Genomic DNA, 14208 nt, shown 5'->3' on the forward strand with positions numbered 1-14208 from the left:
GTCAAAGTTTTCCTGTCGTAGACGTATGACTGTATTTTTTTAAAAAGAAAAGTAAAGACAAAGTTTAAAAATGATGATGTTTTATGCTGCAGTGTGCATTGCTGTACTGGTAATTCAATCAAATAATTGCTTTCCAGTTAAAGTTACCTTTGTTGTTACCATTGCAACCTTCCTTTGTACAAAGCAAATGAAATTTTTGAATTGTTGTCTTGATAGGGTTAAATCACTTTGCAAGCAAGATGTATAAGATGGGGAGGAAGATTCTAATAGTAAATATTACACCAAAGGCCAGCAGCCTGGTTCTATACACACAAAATGTCACGAAAAACTACAACAAACAGACAATAAGTACATTTCTTTTCTGTCATTTTGGTAATATTCTTTGTAATTAACACTTAACAGAGCAATGACTACTTTGGTTTAAAGTGTACTTACGAAGTCATGCAGTTAAACAGCTCACCTCAGTTAATGTTGCATCATGAAAGTGCAGTTTTACTTTAAACACACTGGTATTTACTTGGTCAATATGTCAGATACATTACGAATATTGGCTGAGAGTGGTAAGAGCATATAAGGTGCCACGAACACTTGCTTTATCTTGGCAATTTTTACGCCCTTGTCATTCTCAACCGACCATGTATGCAGATGTTATTGATATGATTTTGAAGCAAATGAAAATTGAATTTATTGGGAAATGACACCAATGGCTCACTTTTATGTCTCTCTCTTTCTTGTATTAAAACTTTTCATGTGCATTGCAGTACACTGGCAAGAACTACATGAAGGAACGCCCTCCTTTCAAGCAGTGTTCATCTATCATGTTTGGCTTGAAGGAGGAGGTTGGTGTCTTGGCCAGAACTCTCAAGCTCTTTGAGGTGAGTGACTTCAAGATAATTATTATAAACATGTATTTTATGTTTGATTTAACTTTATAGCATTCTGTCTTTTCCTCACAGTGTACTCAGTAGAAAATCTTGATCAATATCATGGTCACCTGCAAAATGATTTTCATCATGATTATATTTTATTGTAGAAGTGATACAACCTGTACAGACTGTTCATAGCACTTCCCTTTCCTGTTTCCCCTTGTTCCATCTCCCTCTTTTTCTTTAAATAGACCTCTCTTTTTGCAGAAAGTTAGCAGGGGCTAAATTGCTATAGCAGTTTTCATTGATGAATTATGCACATGTGCAGTATGTTCAGCGTTTGATCTTGCACAATTCCTGCCTGTATCTCCTCGTGACCTCTGACCCACCTAGCTGAGAACCTGCCTGCAGCAAGAACCTGGGAAGAGGTACAGACCTGGTTTAGGTAGTCTTTCAGTTTAGACCCCCTTTTGTCGTCTGCTAACTACTACTACTACTGCTGCTGCTACTAAAACTTCCATGGAGTGCATGCAGCTTGGAATCTTGTTTGTGGTGTTTTTCAGGACTTCTTTGAACCAATGTGATTTGCCTTTTTTAGAAATTGTTTCAAAGGAAAAAGAAAAGAAGCCCCTAGAACACAGAGCATCCAAAGAGGGAAGGGAATAAAAGCTTATCAAGCTCTATGGTCATACCAAGGAGGTACTAGGTGAGCCTAGTAATTTATAATTCCACAATGGATATTTTATATGAAAATACATACACACATGTACGCAGGCGTGCACTTCCACACACCACCGCACACACGAAGACTTTTATGCAAGTATCCTCTTCACTCTGTATATATCATATGGTATGAGATCTTAAGTTTTAAAACACACAAAATATGCCTCTGTGGTGCACTTCACCTTTGGACAGCCCTTGATATAGACTCTTTACTTTTTCATTTTTATTAGCTCTGACAATGATGCGAAGATGACCTTTAATTAGAATTCCTGCAGGAAAAGTTTGCTGATTTCTCATTAACTGTAAAAAATGATTGTAATTACAATGTACTTTGTGGACACATCTAGAGAAGGCACATACAGGGGATGGAGGGGGGAGGGGGGGGGGGGGGAGGGGGGGGGGGGGAGGGGAGGGGAGGTATTCTCTTATTCCTGCCTACTTTTCTCATCTTTAAAGGCAACCACAAGAGTTTTGTGTCTTCACTATTTATTAATTCAGCTTTTCTTTTCTTTCATTATGTATTTATGCATACAGGCATTCATGAAGGAAATAGTCTTTTTTTTTGAAGTAGTTTTCGTGCATAGGCACCCTATTGTATGCATTTGAAAATGATGAATTTTCATTTTTCTCATCAACAATTTTCTGGATAAAAGTAAACATTAAACATCAAGTAGTTGTACATTTATTTAGCATTGTTCATTGCCTGATGCCACCGCAGTTTCAATTGATTTCTGTTTGATTTCAAAACAAGTTCCATTAATTTGTTTATAACAGGAGAAAGGTGTGAACCTCACCCACATTGAGTCCAGGCCATCCAAACGTATGCCAGGCAGCTATGAGTTTCTGGTGTCAAGCGAGACGCCTCCATCTGAGCTGGAATCAATTTTGTCGGCCCTTCAGGATGAGGTCAGCTACCTCCAAGTCCTGTCCCGCACCAAGGATTCTGACGCACGTACGTATCTCCACGGAAATTATCTGTACTAGTTGATGTTAGACATTACACAACATGTAGACATGAGACATGTACCCTTATGGCTTATTGTTCATTTGCGCTTCCAGCTACTAACAAAATAGACATGCAAAGTGTGTCTGTATGGTTTTCAAATATTCTGTTTTGCCTCAATATCTTAAAGCTGGTGTATTTATGGATAGAGGGAAATTTGTAGTATCTTTAGAAGATGGGCATGCATGAAGATGAGGTTCTATGGTCCAAATTCATGAAGGTGGTACAAATGAAACCGTGGGGGCGACAAGTGTCGCATGGAATATTTCGTTATGAAATTAGTAATTTCGTCGATGAAATGATTATTTTGTAACGAAATGACATTTTTGAATAAACATTTCGTCCACAAAATTATAATTTTGTTAACGAAAGGGTCATTTTGTTGACGAAATGACCACTTTCGTAACGGAATATTCCATGAGACACTTGGCGCTCCATGGCTTTTGTCCATGATTTAAACCATGGTTTCCTTTGTACCACCTTCGTGAATTTGGGCCTATAAGTTTAAAGGACCTACTCATCTGCAATCAACAACTGCAAGAACTCATTATCAGGGCCTTTTCCCAAGGAAAACTTCACTGAGCCTGAATGACAGACTACCCTGTGCTTGGATTAATCATGTGAGTTCAGAGTGAATTTCCACTGAAGCTTTGTAAATCATTGCTTTGTGCTATGTAAAGCCCCCTCAAGCACAGAAACCATAAGAAAGTTCACCACACCCTCCCTATTGTGTATTATTGTTAGCATCATGGGATGCACGTCACATGATCCATGGTTTGTGGATAACGTACAAAAGTTTGTGGTCATCAACACACACATGTGCAATTACAGAGATTGAGAGAAAAACTAAAAGAGAGATTGTGCCACATATCACAAATTTTTATGAAAAGATGATTGGCCTCAAAAACTGTCTGATTAATATTAACCAAGATGTATTAATTGCCATCCAGAACAAACATTGACCCATCTGAAGACGTACACAATCTTTCATCATCTCAACACGCTGATAATCATTATCGTGTTGGTTATTAATGCACCAGTTGATAATTATTCACTCCTTTGTGGCATGAATTTTTCATCAGTTGATATGACAATGATAACCTGTCCCCGACAAGGTGAAATTGAAGAGTCTGCTTTTATATTTATTCAGAGTAAACTTTGTTGAAGCACAGACTGTCTCAGACTTTATATTTTAACTTTGGCTTATTTCTCTGGCATATCTTGCTTTTCAGGTACATATATGAACAAAATTCATTGAAATTGGGAAAGACCAAGAGAAGAGTGATACTGTATACAGGTGACAATTCAGAGAAATTGCAATAAGGATGGACAAATACCTGGTGGAATACACTGTATGTACAGTATACAGTACATGTACATTCTTTGTTTAAAAAGCAATTTCGCCACCAAAGTTTGTGGCAAACAGGCAGAACCTGATATACATCATGTCTACATTCACAGATTAATGAGGAAAAGCGAGGAAGTTATAAACATCGACGTGAAGGACAATAATGCTCTCTTGGTGTGTGTTCTTGCAAGTGATTGCAGAGTCATGATGTGCAATTAAGAGCTTTGAACTACTTTTACCCCTGAAGTGGTTATGACATGGGGAAAATAATTTCAGCTGCTATGCTCCTATTTTCCTCTTTCCTGGTAGAAAAAAAAAATATGAATGAATCTGGTATAAGGAGACTTGTCAACTTTTCCTTTTTGTTAAAAGTCTACTCCATTTTGCTATAAATATGCAGGTAGGCTACCATGTTCATATAACATGTTAATGGTAAGCCTTAATTGGGCTGCTAAGTGTGTAGAAATCTGCTATCAGTACAGGGTATTTTTACAGTCCAGACTTGTAGAATCAATATCACGACATGCACTGTTGGTTCATTTAGGTTGCTTGTACCACCACATTTCCATTGTGGTATTTTGTACAATGGGGAGTTGGGGGGGGGGGGGGGGGAGATCCTCTTGCTATAGAAGGTGTCCAGCTGTAGTCTTGCACTGAGCTTACCAGATATACAGTCAGCTGGTACTATCAAAAGTGGAAAGATTTAGCCTTGGCTAGACTGCTTTTCACTATTCACTGGGAACTTCTTGTTAAACAAATGTATAATGATCTGATGGGGCCCTGGGAGGTGGTTTGTTGATAATGGGTTTGGCTGCATACTGTGCTGTGAACCAATTGAACACCGACCATCCATGAAAAACAGATCTCTTTATAGGACTACCATTGCATATCATACAAACCTGTATGCATGGCGTACATTGTAGCTGCAGCAGGCAACAAGGTTTGTTTCACAGATGAAAATTAGTCGGACCCTTCAACCCTGTTGTGTGAGTTAACAATCAGTCAAGATGAATATTTAGACCTAACGTTTCACATAAATTAGACAAACACTGAGAAAGCTTTGGCATTTTACTCAAAACTGGGTTTTTTGTTTTCATTCAAATGTTCACTGTATGTAAATAAGTGTATGATTATCATACAGATTGCAAGACATGGATATTAGGCTTCCTTAACTTGTTGAGCATTTTATGCTCAACAATTTCATATATTAAATATATTTTATATCAGAATGTGCAATATCACAGTCTTGGATGGGCAATCACATGAAATATAAACATTTCGCTGTTTATAAGCCACAGAAAAAATAATGACATAAGATTCATGGGAGGGTATCTGTTTTCAAGGTATAAAAAAGATTAACTAAACTTTTCATGATACAAGGATACCTAACTTTAATATACATATTTTTTTTTAGCATTTATCAGAATTTGTCACAGTCTTGGATGGGCAATCATATTAAAAATGAATATTTCACCTCTTTTTGACAATAAACACTCAGGAGAGTTGATGTTTTGAAAATTTGGAAATGATGATTGATACTCATGAATTTTTTTTTTTTTTGTAATACATGGATGTCCAAATTCCATTATTTTTTTTAGTGTTCGTCAGAAAGTATCAAAGGTTTGAAAAGGCAATCATATGAAATGTAAACATGTCACTATTTTATGTTGTATTATAACGACAAAAATACAGATGGCCTCTTTCTGACATTTTTATAAACACAGGAGAGAGTATTATGTTTTAAGGTCTGGAAAAGATCACTGAAAGTCAAGAATTTTTTATGTGATAAGTTTTGTATTATGGTTTATCTTTGAATCATGATACTAAGGAGCAACCCTTTGAGTAATTCTGTGAAGACAAGCACCCATTTCGAAGATCACAAATTACTGTTACAGTCTTACCATTGAAAATACACTGTAGCTCTGAGTATAGCAGATGGAGTTTTATAGTTGATGCCAAAGTACAACTTGTACCAGCACATTGAACTAGTTGTGAAGTACATATTTATACCGGTACAAGAATTTGCATGAAACATGACTGCTCAAGTCAGAGGCAGTACTTACAATAATGTAGGTGAAGTGACTCTAACGACCCTCATTTTCCCAAAAAGACATTCTCTGTGAATGATGAAAGGTAGTATATCTGTATAGTTGTTAGTTAAAACCAACCGCTGCTCAGGGAAAATGAAATGGTGGTAGCAACAGGTTTGACGCATCAACTAGAATCAGGTCTTGAATATTCATAATTGTATGTGCTGATGGTGTTTATAAAATTTATTTCTTGTTTTTTATTTCCTCATGTCTGTATCTTTTGTACTCTAGGTAATTCAGGCACAGGTATGCTTTTCAGACAACACTGTTTAAATGGCACCGTTCTTGTGGTTAGCTCTCTTTGTTCTGCATGTAGCATATCATCCCAAGGGATTTTGTTGCACAATTTGTATGTTGGGAGTAGTTTGGAAACATATAACCTATAAACTTTCCTAATTTCACATCTCTGCAGTGCAGTAAACATGCACATCACCTTGCATTCTTCCTTGTCTGACTCACAATGGGATTGAATGTTGTCCTCTCACAAACTGTATTAACATACGGTTACAGCTCGTTATTCGGAAGGCTTGTTATTCCGAAGGCTCTTCAGTCCGAAAATTTGTTATTCCGAAGGTTCGTTTTTCCGGATTTCATTTTCGGGTGTACAAATCTTCGGAATAACGAACCTTCAGAATAACGCCACATATGTTCAGATTAACGAACCCTTTTTCATTTTTGGATTAACAAACCTCTGGTATAGGGAATTTGTGTGTTTTGGATTAACGAATCTTCGGAATAACGAACCTTCGGAATAACGAACAGCACCCTAACATACAACTGTACACTGTACCAGTATATGGTCATACATGTCTGAACATTATGTAATTGCCCATGGTATACATGTTGTATTAAGTGTATGTTTACATCAGGGTCCCATTTCAGAAAAGATGTTACGATAGCAACTCTTGCTGGAATGGCAACTTCCCATAGCAACAGCCAATCAGGAAGCTGGATTCTTGTCATCACCATGACAATTGCCATTCCAGCAAAATTTGCTATTATATCAGCTTTTTATAAAATGGCTCTCTGAACTAACTTATGCATTGTCACTGTACGTGTTTGTGTCACGCCATTGAACACTCATTGGTGCATACTCAGGGTTGCCACACTCGAGTACTTGTGTAATTGATGCCCAGCAGAAGTTAGGTTAAACCAGCTTTTTTTCTTCTTTTTTTTTAATAGGCAGCTTTAGGCATTCATGTTGTCATAATGAGCCTGGGCAATAAAGTACTGCCGTATGGAATAGTTGATGAAGCATACATCCAAACTGTCTTTGAAAGCATGTATAGTGTAGCAAACAGTCATTTACTGACAATAAAATCATTTAAATAAAGAGTTCTAGATGTCACTGTTCAAGAATTCAAAAGCAAGGGACATTAATGAATGGGAAACAACCAGTATATTCTGGTGATTGCTATAAACACAATATGCATCTTTACAGTTTGTGTGCAAATGAACTACATTAGTATACAGTATGATTGCTGGTATTGTGGGATATTTATTTTTTAGAGCTGTCTCCATTGTTTCAAATGGTAGTGCAAATAGTTTAAAGGTCCTGTTTACCATTGAGAGTAGTGATTTAAAAAATGTTCAAGATATCACATTTGATGCATATATGTAGGTCAGTTGTATCACAAAACATCCTACCATATAAGAATTTTGCAATAAAACTTAAAATATAAGGAGATATCACTATTTTTCTCAATAAACCGTAACTGTAGAAGGTTTAGTGTGGAAACAATTTTATTATAACCATTGTTCACATTTTGTATATTCAACAATACTTAACATTGATTATACTAATTCAAAATGTGACATTGGTTGTTTCTATCCCTAACTCATATTTTAGAACTATTTTGAAGCACTATTGCTGGGTTTTTATTTCATGTGCAAATGGTAAATTATGCCTCTAAGATAAGATGTGCTTCACATTTTTAAGTGGCGTAGATTACACAAGTGCTCAAAAAGGTATGTATTGTGGCATCCTGCTATATTGTATTAAGGTGATTGGTTTCTTATCATTCCTTTAGTCATTTGTAGCCTAAGCCTCTTCTTATCATGTAGCATTTTTCTCTGGCATTTAAACATCTATCTTTTTTAATATGACTATAAACCATATTAATTGACTCAAACTGTTAAATTGTAAAATTTGCTAATCACTTTTTCATCTTGTTTTGTTAAATATTTTGAAGGAGATATTCTTCATTTTTTCGTTTTTTTTTTTTTGTTTAAATCTAAAGCAGTAAAATGGATGTCATTTATCAATAATGATTGATAGACGAGGGGGGCAGACCATATGAATGCCATTTCAAAAATCATTGAAAAAAATGTTTTGTGGACTGTCAGATTTTTTATGTGACCTACAGCTACATTGTACATGTATGTAAGAAATAAAGAATCTGAAACGTCTTTATGTGCAGTGAGTCTCAGAATTAAATAGTGTACCCTCGAAGGTAAATTGTACATACACAAATTGTATAGGCCTATCTTTTATAGGGTATACCAATCCCCACAAAGAATAATAAGAGTATCAGTTCAACTTCTCCATTGTGGATACCAAAAATGAAAAGTGATATAGCTCTGTCTACACAGGTGCAATCAATATCATTGTTTGATTGTTTAGTGTCCTTATTTCATTGTGTTGCCTCTTGAACACTCTGCCTATAGCTCTCTAAATGCAGAGCATAAACACAGTGTTATCCAAAAATTCTGAGTGTCAATTTTCTTCTGAGCAGTGGTTTTAGGCACAATATTTCAGGGATTTGCTTTGGCATTTCTATTTCTCTTATTTATATTTTTTCAGTTCCTTTTTCTTCATATCTTTTTCATTTGTTTCTTTTCTCTCTAGCTTTCCTCTAGAGAAACATCCTGTCAAAATGAATTTATTATGATAGAATACCGATAGTGAAGAAACTCATTCCTGCTGGGCACTGTGTGACTATCAGACTGCTATTTACATTGTAACCCCATCACTTGTGACCTAAGTGCTACTCAAATTCCAGACTGGAGATTCAGTAGGTTAAATTCCAGGTTTTAGGAATAAGCAACCTGCAAGGGCTGCTTGTTTTGCATTCCTTCATACCCCACCCTCTGAATTGATAAAAATAAAAAATAAAATAAAAATAAAAACAGAAATCGATCAACCAACAATACAAAACAAAACAAAAACAGACCAAAAACATTCATTGTAGGCCTACCCTGGTATATCACACATTCTGATGCTCAACAGCAAATATGTTGTTAAATTTATCACTTTTTCATACAGGTATGAAATTCTCATCATTTTTCTATTTCAATGACTTTCGGACCATCCTTTTCAACTGATTAACAGATCTGTATGCATCGTGCACTGTACGTACATGCATTTTCTTGCCTGCCTGTCTGCAACCATGTTTTAGGGAGGACAATAGTTAGTGTAACACTCGGCTATTATGTAATCAATTATCTATCTATCGATCCAATATCTAGCTTCTCTGGGTGAAGGCATTAAGGTGCATGTGCTAAATGTCACCACATGAGTAGAAAAAGATGCAACAGTGTAGTTGTTATACTGTGTTCTATGTTCTCAACTGTTAATAGCCAATCAATAGTCGGTCACTCTTACACATGGCAGTGTTTGGGTGCGTTCGAGCGCTCTCGTAAAGCGAACTGTACCGTACCGTACCGTACCTGCGCCAGAAGAGCGCTCGAACGCTCCTAAAGTGTACCATACCGTATTGTACCGAGCCAAAAGTGGACCACTTCCCGATGTGCTCCAAAAGCATACCCAAAGTTCGGCGTAAAGCATGCGCATGACTTTGCGCATATATCACAATGCAAAGACATCATTCTCTTTGTTCGGGACAGCTGTAAGTAATTCAAGCGCCAGGTGGATGACACTCTTGCTACAAACAAGCATGACCTTTTCTTAAAATAACTTGTGAGTTACGCTTTCTCCACAGAGTGCTCGAACCCTCCAAAACTGGCACAGTTCGGTATGGTACGCTTTGGTTCAGTTTGCTTTGGTTCGCTTTAGAGTGCTCGAATGCACCCTTTGTTTGTTTGTTTGTTTGTTTGTTTTTTGAGTCATTCAAGTTCAATTATGGACAGGTCCTGCATTTTTTGAGATGTGTAGGTCCTAGTGAAAACTTGGATAAAGAATTTCAGTAAAATGTATTCTACTGTCGGTTGTAACTCTGAAACGATTTGTACACTCATCGAGTGCTACCCTAACCTGCCCCCCAAAGTAAGCTGTACATGCTGTAGTTTCTCCTGCTTAATGCATGTGTTTCTTTGCTGTCCCTAGAATATGCAATGCTAAATGATTTGCATGATGAACAAGCTTTATCAAGTACTTGATTGCATGCTTAAAGGGGAATTCCAGAGTCTTTCAAAGTTAGTCTGATGAGAAAGAGTAAAATCTGATGAAAATTTAATTACAAATTGGATAAAGATTGGTGAATTATTAAGTTGCGAAGTTTGGCTAATTTTCACAAAACAGTTCTGGAACAGTCAATATGCAAGTGAGTGAATTGACGATGTCGTCGCCTCACAACTTGCCATATATTGTACAGTGTACATAGTTTGTACACAAAATCTTGAGATTTCCATTTTTGTTAAATTGGTTTTTTTTTCCACATGCAACCATGCTCCAGTCTGAAATCCTAACATGTCTGACTGGTTATTCTTTTTTTAATTCAGCAAGGAATAACATTATATTTTACACTTCATGGCAGAAAAACCTAATATATACGATTAATAGAAAAATGTAAGGTAATGACATCTCATCAGCTCTCTCATTTCCATATGCATATCAACTGTTGGAGAACTGCTTTTCCAAAAAAAAAGGAATGAAATTTCACAATTTCATAACTTCCTTGAGTTTTTTGTGATTTTTAAATCAAAATTTATTTGTTGTGATCTTAAAGAAGTCTTCCCTCGTTCTTTCCAGACTAACTTTTAACTGGACCAGAATTCTTCTTTAATCTACATGTAGAGTGCATGGCCTGCAATTATAAAGTAAGATATAGTTTGATTAGTTTTTTTAGATGGCACCTGCACAATTTTAGATTCGAAAATTTTAATTTTGACTGGTAGTTTTGTAAAGTACTTACTTTTAATCAAACTAAGAAATTCTTTGTCTTTTGTTTGTCCATGCCGTGTTTCATCTTCACCAAAATGGCCACACAATCCAATCACCGTGTCATCGTTGACCATGGTCCTCTGTGTCTCGTTCACAATTTTTGAACTACCGAATGTCAAACCCTTTTTCTTGTCGATTTGTGTCTATTTGTTTGTTCTGTTTGGTTTTTGTGTGTCATGTCTGTCTTAACCCTTTGTGTGTATTCCTGTTCTTGTCTGATCCCTAATGCCCTATTGTTCCTTTTTATTTCAATACATGTGCCTCCTGCTTCCGTGCCTCCTTCTAACCCCCTCACCCCTCGGCAATACCTCTAATCCTTACCCCCCCCCCCCCCCCCCCATCACCCTTCCCCTCCCCCTTTCTACCCATGCTCTTTCTAATCCTCTGTCTCAACCATCCATCCTCCAATATCCCTTTGTGTTCTTTCTCTCACTTTCTCACATCTCTTTTCTTTAATCTTTTTTTTTTTTAATTTCTTCATGCTCTTCATATCTCTACCATATTCCTCTATTTCCTTTTTCATTTTCTTTCTTTTCCCTTCAACCTCTCCCCTTTTGATACCTCTTCCCAGCATACACTTTTTCCTCATGCTCCATTTCATCATTCAATATTCTTCCACCTCATACCTTTCTTGCTTTCCCTTCTTTTTCCAAATTCTCTGTGACCTCTTTTACTTTGTCATTTATGTTCTCCCTGCAAGTATATTCTTGCTTTTCCTTCTCCCTCCCCCTCCCCAACCTCTCGCCCCCTCCCCACCCTTCGCCCTCCCCCCTCCCCACCCCCACCCTGCATGGCGTCACACGCATCTAACTCCATCACACCAATGGTTGATGCCCTGCAGTGGAATGTAAGTTGCAAACTGAGATGTTATTGTGTACTTGTACATTTTATCTCAATTTCCTTGGGGAGACACAAGCAAGGCACCCTTCCAACAGCTGCCTGTTTGAATTTCTTATAACAAGTCAAAATGTGTTTTCTGCGCTCAAATTGACAGGAAAGAATGACTCTTCATGGAATTTCCTTTGCTGTAATCATGTCAGCATAACTATTTGAGGAAGAGAAAGGTTGACTTGATTATAGGATTGTTTATTTTCACATACAGCCTGAAAGCTACTGTTAAAATATTGAAAGGACTTCTGAATAATTTGCACGTGCTCAAGTGTACCTTCTGTCGTGCATGATAATATATTGTTTGTCTTGGGCAAGTAGGTTTATTTAGTATTTCCCTGCAAGCATATCAAAGCATGTTGTGCTTTGTAGAATAAAGCTAGTGAGCAAAGTACACGTAGATGACTGAAAGAACTACAGCCCGCTTTAGATTGCACACCCATGCTTCCTCCCTGTAGTCATACATGGCAAGATTTGTTTGTTTTTCTCTTTTTGGTTTGTAAATATGCAAACTATATCAGCTTAGCAATACTGACAAGTGATTTGCTACTCAACTCTCTGAGCCTTTGATAAAGCATGGCTGTGATGAGTGATAGACTGTAGACATTACTTTCTCTGATTATTGAAATGCAAGAAATTGCTCCCATTTTTTAATTTTTTGAAGTCGTTCTCATGAGCTGAAATAGTTGACTTCTTTTTTCTTCTTACTCTCCCCTCCCAGTCCCCTGGTTCCCCCGTAAGATCAAAGATCTTGACGAGTATGCCAACCATATCCTGAATGCCGGAGGAGAATTGGAGTCTGACCATCCAGTAGGCAACCCTCTTTCTTTTGTTTGTTTGTTTTTTCTTTCTTTTCCTATGTCTGAGAATTTAATGGATATGAATCTTGGCACAATGCCATCAGTCAGTTTGGGAATTAGGAAATTTGATACAACATTGCAATAAAAAAAAAAATCAGAAAGCATGCACCAAGGTGTCCACACACAGGACATAAAAACTCATCATTCTTTTTCGACTGTTTTCAGGAGTGGTAATTTGTGGTGAAATGAGTGCATAATTCAACAAATTTTTATTCCATTTTGTTTGATGTTAATCAAAATAATTGAATGAGGAATAAAATTATTCCCAGTATACCTACTATAATCCTAAGTATACATTGGACTTATCCTCCAGGAAGAAGAGTAATGGATACATCTTATCGTATCTTATCTTAGAGTATTAATACAGTGTAGTGCATAATGTACATGCATGACGTATATTTTATTTTCATAGGTCTTCGTTTCGTTACAAAAGTAAATCTCTCATTCCATGCATGAGATTCACCAGAATTTTTGAAATTGATATTTGATTATTAAAAGCCAGGTGATAAATAATGAAACAGTCGCCTTAGAGCATTGCTCAACCATTTATGGCATTGAATGTATACAGGCAAAGGTGATTGCGGGGTGAAGGAACCTCAGTTTGAATGTATGCCAACTTGATAATGCAAGGTACATGTACATGTGTGAATACTTTGTGTGTGTTATGGATAATGTTTGTAGTAATTACTCAAATAGGTAGAGCCTATTATCAAGCCTTTACAAACCTAACTGTTATCTCTCTACAGGGATTCACCGACCCAGTGTACCGTGAGCGGCGAAAGTACTTTGCTGACCTTGCTCTTGCCTACCGCCAGTAAGTATAGACAGCCAAGTGTTGCAAAACGTTTGGTGCACTACCAGGTCAAGGTTTGTTAGTGCTGTATGTGAAATGCAAGTGACTATTGTAGCTTCTTTAAGTCATGCAGATCGTTGCATTTGCACACACACAAACACAATACACACAGACAGACACACATCAAAACAAACAAACAAACATGAACATGATAGACAACAACATATCCACACTCTGTGGTACGTTTCCAGCTTATGATGTGCCATAAACCTGGTAATTGATATTTGAGCCAGCTTCCTACATGGTGTGGTTGAGATAAGTGATGAGCAGCAGCAAGCCAAGTGCATGTTGTCCTGTTGCACATGAAGGAAAATAGAATTAAACTGTCACAGAGATCAGTGATACTGCAACAACAACAGCAACAAAAAAGAGGGAAAAACCACAGCGCTTAATGTTTGTTTGTCTTTTGTTTTTGGCAAATAATGTGTTTCTAGTTCCTGAAAGTTCTCATGAAA

General features: G+C 37.0%; 1 protein-coding gene across 1 annotated transcript in view; it reads left to right on the top strand.

The window, feature by feature from the left end:
- LOC139709361 (protein henna-like) overlaps window positions 1–14208 on the top strand; it is a 32987-nt gene that overhangs the window by 5816 nt on the left and 12963 nt on the right. Inside the window, exons 2-5 of the mRNA XM_071621322.1 lie at window positions 762–875; window positions 2364–2541; window positions 12762–12850; window positions 13647–13714. Of these exons, the coding sequence (XP_071477423.1) occupies window positions 762–875; window positions 2364–2541; window positions 12762–12850; window positions 13647–13714 (449 nt within the window). The remainder of the gene's footprint in view (window positions 1–761; window positions 876–2363; window positions 2542–12761; window positions 12851–13646; window positions 13715–14208) is intronic.

This window comes from Diadema antillarum, unplaced genomic scaffold (assembly GCF_040938485.1).
Source record: "Diadema antillarum isolate AM-2024a unplaced genomic scaffold, OU_Dant_1.0 scf00000037, whole genome shotgun sequence".
In the NCBI taxonomy this organism is placed as follows: domain Eukaryota; kingdom Metazoa; phylum Echinodermata; class Echinoidea; order Diadematoida; family Diadematidae; genus Diadema; species Diadema antillarum.